This window comes from Trachemys scripta, chromosome 12, assembly GCF_013100865.1.
Source record: "Trachemys scripta elegans isolate TJP31775 chromosome 12, CAS_Tse_1.0, whole genome shotgun sequence".
NCBI classification, from domain to species: domain Eukaryota; kingdom Metazoa; phylum Chordata; order Testudines; family Emydidae; genus Trachemys; species Trachemys scripta.
The window spans coordinates 41,400,710-41,406,936 of NC_048309.1; the positions used below are offsets into that span (position 1 = coordinate 41,400,710).

The window sequence follows — 6,227 nt, forward strand, 5'->3', positions numbered from 1 at the left end:
TGGTTCTAGCCCATCGCTGGCTTCACACATCTCTGCCTGAGGCTGGCACTTTGCCTCCCATGGAGCATAACTCCCGGAGAGACCTTTCCCTGCCCTGGGGACCTGCACCCGCTGGTATATGGGAGTTTATGCCAAGCAGGCAGCTCTCCCCCATGCACTCTGTTCGGTTTGGCCCCCACTGGCCACAGGCTGGCACACACGACAGGGCCCTGTCTACTGGATCCTGCAACCCGTCCCTCTCACATCCACCTCCTGTCACTACGTGTGGGCTGAGCTGAAAGAACTACCCCTCTGTGGTGTAAAGAAACACCTGCCCCCAAGGGGACATGACCATGTATTGTAATCCCATCTCCTTGTCACCTCTTATACTTGCCCTGGGGAACCCGCATGCAAATCCCTGCCCCGGGGGGTCCTGTTTAAATACAAACCCCTGGTTCTAGGAGCCCCAGTCTCTCTCCAGACACAGAACTGCCCGGTCCTGCCCCCTAGGGAGTGTCTCCATTAACCATCACCATGACACTGCCACTGCTCTGCTCCCTTTTCCTACTCGCTGCCCCATTAAGTGAGTGTTTCATGGGACCCTGAGAATGGTGGGGAATGCGCCGGTTATAGGCGAGAGTCAGCTCTGTTCTCCTTTCCCCAGGTGTCCTCTCCCAGGTGCAGCTGGTCCAGTCCGGCCCGGGGGCGGTGAAGCCCGGAGAGACCCTCACACTGACCTGTGCTGTCTTGGGTTCTCCATCACTAGTGGTTACTATTGGAGCTGGGTCCGGCAGCCTCCTGGGACAGGGCTGGAGTGGCTGGGATGGGGATATTACAGCAGTTCCACATGGACAACAGTCTACAGGTCATCTGTCCAGAGCTGACTCACCATCTCTGCTGACTACTTCAAGAAGCAGGTCTCCCTGCAGCTCCGCTCCGTGACAGCTGCAGACACCGCCACCTATTACTGTGCTAGGAGCTACACACAGTGACACAGAGCAAAGCAGGGACCGGTACATAAAGGGGAAACGGAGCCTACACAGACATTCAGGCCTATATAACGCTGTAATTTATCTCTCTAGAAAAACAGGAGACGCATGCAACACACACACCATGATCTTGTATCGTTGTAGGGAAGAGTTTGGCCTCCCACAATCAAAGCACAGGGGGATTTAGTAACCCTAAAAAAATGTTTACATCTCTCTGCCATGGTCTCCCCATCACCAGCCACATTCATCCTCACACCAAACCTGGTGTCATTCCCTCCAGCACAGCCAAAAAGGATACAGGAGCCCGGACACCCCCAAAACAAGGCTCATTCACTACAGAAATACACAAATACAAATATTGCCTGGTCTCGAGAGTGTCTGTTCCCTTTCCAGCTGGGAATATTGATTGACTTTCCAGCCATTGCTTCTTTCTCTCTCCCTCTCTATCGAGCTTTCTTAAGGGCGCCCACTACCATGTTAGCCGAGCACCTTACAATCTGTACTGAGCCTCACCGCACTTCTAGGAGGCTGGTAAATCCGTATCGGGAACTGAGGCAGGGACACACTGTGATCGTGTATTTTTCTATCTTAGGTAATTTTATGGCTCCCATCACCGCAGTATCTGAGCCGCACACTCTTATCAATGTATTTCTCCTCACCACATCCCTGTGTGGCGGGGGTGCTGCTATTCCCATTTGACAGAGGGGGAATGGAGGCCCAGCCAGACTAAGTGACTTGCTTAGGGTCACACAGGATGTCTGTGGCACAAACACTGCGCTCGGGACAATCCTTCCCCTCCTTTTTCTACATCTGTTTTGCGTTTTGTCAATGTTATTTTCACAGGCGGCTACTAGTACTTTTTGACCATTTACTCCGATGCACAGGCCCAATACTTTTTCCCGCTCCCCTACCGTACCCACTACACGATCCTTCCTATCCAGGAAATCACCTGTTGCAATTAAATGTATGATGGGCTGAGCTCTCTGTGGTATACAAAGGACAGCAGTCCTAAAGCAGATGCTGCCACGTACTGCGAGCGCACCACCTGTCACCCTTAATACCCACCCTGGGAACCCGCATGCAAATCCCTGCCCGGGGGTTCCTGTTAAATACAAACCCTGGTCCTAGGAGCCTCAGTCTCTCCCCAGACACAGAACTGCCCGGGCCTGGCCATGGGGAGTTTGAAAGAGATAATGAAATCTCTGCTGCTTTTCCTTTCCCTGTTCTCCGCCCCCACCAGTGAGTGTCTATAGGGAAGTGGTGGAATTAGGACAGATCCATAGATTTCTTCAGCGGCTAATTCTTTCTTTGCTTTGTTCATCTTTTCCCAGGTGTCCTCGCTCAGGTGCAGCTGGGCCAGTCCAGTTCTTCCATGGCAAAGCCCGGAGAGACCCTGACACTCACATGCACCATCTCGGGTCCCTCCAGTGACACCCTCTCCAGTTCTTGTTGCTGGTGGACCTGGATCCGGCAGGAACCCGGGAAAGGGCTGGAATGGATGGGAGATGTAGCCAAAGAAGGGACAACACACTACGCCTCGTCTCTCCAAAGCCGAGTCACCATCTCTGCAGAGCCTTCCAAGAACCAGTTCTCCCTGCAGCTCCGCTCGCTGACAGCTGCAGACACCGCCACCTATTACTGCGCCAGAAACACAGTGACACAGAGCAGAGCGGGGACTGGTACAAAAAGGGGAAGCGGGCTCTGAACAGTGCAGCAAGGCCAGCTTAACAGGGAGTGTTGAATCCTCTTGCTGACACATATGCACACATGTTCAGAGAGAGGGAGAGAGAATCGGATAGGAACACCAGACCTGCAAAACATATTAAAATGAGAACTAAGGGAATTTCTCTCTATGCTGTCCCCTACCCAGAACTACTGTCTGCTTCATGCCCCGCAATATAAAGCGTTACCAATCTACTATGCTGCACAAATTCAATCCAAAACTGCATATACCTGACCTGTCATCAAACACAGAAATAAATTCTCCATCCACAAGGGCACTACTTTCCCCGTTAAATATATCCAGAAAAAATGGTCATCAGTCTCATTCTCATTGCACAAGAGACGCGCCTTTCCATTTACACATTCATTCCTGTCTGCCTAGAACAGGGGTGGGGCCATGGGACGTTTATATCCAGCCCTCGAGCGCTAGCGGGAGGAGCGGGTCGGGGGTTTGCCGTCCTCAGCCTGGCGCTCTGGCCGGGGAAGCGGGTCCAGGGATTTGCCGTCCTCAGCCTGGCGCTCTGGCTGGGGGATCGGGGCCGGGACTTGCCACGCTCTGCCAGGCTCTACGGCCGGGGGAGCCGGACCGGGGGCTTGCTATGCTCCGGCCGGGGGAGCGGGACAGGGAGCTTCCCCACAGTGCCTGGCACTCCATACAATTTCTATACCCAGATGTGCTCTCAGGCTAAAAAGTTTGCCCACCCCTGCCCTAGAGTGAATCACACACAAGGCGGGGACGGTTATCATGGTGGGAGGGGGCCCTTGCACAAGGAGGTGAAATGATTTGCCCAAGGGCACACCGTGAAATATGAATACAACCCAGGAGCCCTGGCTCCCAATCCAGCCTGCTCTAACCGCTAGACACCACTCTCCCTCAAGAGCTAAAGGCAAAAATCAGGCCTCTTGATTCCCCTCCTCTCTCTTCTAACCGCTACACCCCACTCTCCTCTCACAACTCCAAATAGAAACAGAATCCGGGAACTGACTCCCGGTCCCCCTGCTCTAACCGCTAGACCCCACTCTCCTCTCACAACTCCAAATAGAAACAGAATCAGGGAACTGACTCCCAGTCCCCCTGCTCTAACCGCTACACCCCACTCGTCTCCTACAGCAGGGAACAGAACAGAACCAAGGGTCCTGAGGCCCTGCCCCTCCCCTAACTGGGAATGAAACGCAGGAGTCCTGAATTCTACTCTCCACTGTTCTAAGCTGCTGGACACCAACTTTCCTCCCAGAGCCCAGAACAGAAGACAAGAGTCCCACTGCTTCCTATCGAGAAAAGAGAAAAGAGAGGATAAGGCGGAATATTTTCACAGTGCGCACATCTCCCAGTGAAGTAAACCAAAGCTGGAGAAAGGTTTCTTTGTGGTCAAGGAACTGACTCAGGAGAGCTCGCTTCAGTTCTTAGCTGTGGCACACACTCCCTGTGCGACTTTGTTACTTAAAGTGGGATTTTGATAGGAGCCTAAAGGATTTGCCCAATTCATTTTGAGTTGAGTGCAGTGAAACTCCCGGCCTAAACCTCTCGGTGCCTCAGTTTCCCATCTGTAAATTATGATAATAATTCTGCCTTTCTTCTCAACATAGAGCCTGTGAGATCTCTGAGTCAGGGACTGTCTCTTACTATGTGTCTGTGGAGCCACTAGGACAATGGGGTCCCAAAACTTTCTTGGGGCGTCTACTCTAATAGAAATAATAATACCAATATGAATATGAATCTGTCATTCTTTCCAAATCTGATACTGGGGCGTGAAACCTGCATGCAAATCATTGGTTTCCTCTTTAACTCATAAACGGCTGAATTTGGGGAGGCACTGTGCTTGCCCATAACAACACCAGGGAATTTTCAGGCTGAAAACTTAGAGGAGAATGAAGTCGTTATTAATTTTCTTTTTCCTATTGGCCATCGCACCATGTACGTTTTCCTTGGGTGATAACAGACATCTGATCCAAATAATAGACTTAGAATGGGATTATCAAAGCTACCTGAGGGCTTTTAAATCCCTAGTCTCAATAAAATCAAGTGGAATTTAGTATCCTAGCTCCAGAGGGGGGCTTTGAAAATTTCATCCGCAGAGAGATACTGAGGCGGGAAGGATGGATAGAGAGATAGAGAAAGATACTACAGAGGGAAGGATGGAGAGATAGAAGAGACATGGAGAGATACTATGCAGGAAATAGATAGATAGATAGATAGATAGATAGAGGGATATATAGAGGCATAGGGGACCGAAACGAAACAATGAGATGGTATTTGTCAGCATGACAGGCAGACTCAGTACACCAGCTGCCTGTCCTTTGTCATGTATTTTCTAGGCACAGTGACAAAGGATGGTATTAATTACGATGCGATTCCAGCTTCCTTTAGGCGATAAGAAGAGTGAGCAAACATACTTTGGTAAGGCAGAAACAGAGGGCCTTTTCCAGAGAGACTCTGAATGAGGGAGTCCTATGGGGGTTGTGGATGACACAAGAGGAAATGATTAGGGAGGCGAGAAACAGACAGAAAGGGATAGAGAAGGAAGGGAAAAGAGAGAAGAAAAAGAAGAGGAAGAAGGGACAGCTGAATATGTATGGGACTGAGATAGAGAGATGGACGGGTGTATATGGGATGTATCAGGCTATAGACAGACTTTATTATGTAAATTTTCACTCAGTGTGCCCTGTTTAAATAACAACTCTTGGAGATCCAGAGGACAGACCCACTTGAAGTTGAGCTATTTGCTTCTGTTTTGTTTTGTTTTGTTTTCAATTAAAATGATGAGTCCCTGCCCTTTTCCCCCGTCCTGCTTTTGCCTGCAGACAGTGAAATATTTGGGGAATGGGTGGTAAGGGCACTAGCCTAGGGTTCACAAGCTTGGATTCAGTTCCCTGATCCATCACAGAATCCCTGTGTGACTGTTGACAAGTCCTTCAGAACCAGATTTTTAAAAGTGTCCAGCCACCTAGCGAGGCAGATAAGTGCTTGGTGGGATTTTCAGAAATGTCTAGGCATCTAACTCCCAGTAATTTAAATGTTAGGTGCACTTTACTTTTGTGAACCTCGCTAGGCATCTGTCTGTATCTTCAGGTGCCTAAATACCATTGAAAATATGGCCCTGGCAGATTTTACAAATCGACTAAGCAGATGCTTAATTTACATTAACTTTCAATGGGAGTTTGTGGACTACATCACTCAGGCTCTGTGGCAAATCCCGTTAGGTACCTCTCGGTATCTTTGGGCACCCATGTAAATCTGACTTTTGGTGAACCATCTGTCATATGGGGATAAGAGCACTTCCCTACCTCACAAGGGCGCTATAAGGATAAACCCATTAAGGATACTTTGGAAAAGGGGACAATACAATTATTTGGACATCTACTATAGGATGTAATTCTTAACAATTCATAGCTTTGAAAAAATCATCAACACTTCCCCTCTCTCTGTCGTGCTTTCCCAAGTTCAGCTGGTCCAGTCTGGGCCGGGGTGGTGAAGCCCTGAGAGCCTGTCACACTGACCTGTGATGTGTCGGGTTCCTGTATCTCCAGCATGGACTC

At 49.8% G+C, this 6,227-nt stretch overlaps 1 gene segment (V, D, J or C); it reads left to right on the plus strand.

Moving 5' to 3' along the window:
- The first annotated feature begins 2,123 nt into the window (after positions 1-2,123).
- LOC117885511 lies at positions 2,124-2,673 on the plus strand. The segment is given in 2 exon segments: positions 2,124-2,207; positions 2,300-2,673. Coding segments are annotated over 2 exon segments (441 nt in total).
- Positions 2,674-6,227: the final 3,554 nt, after the last annotated feature.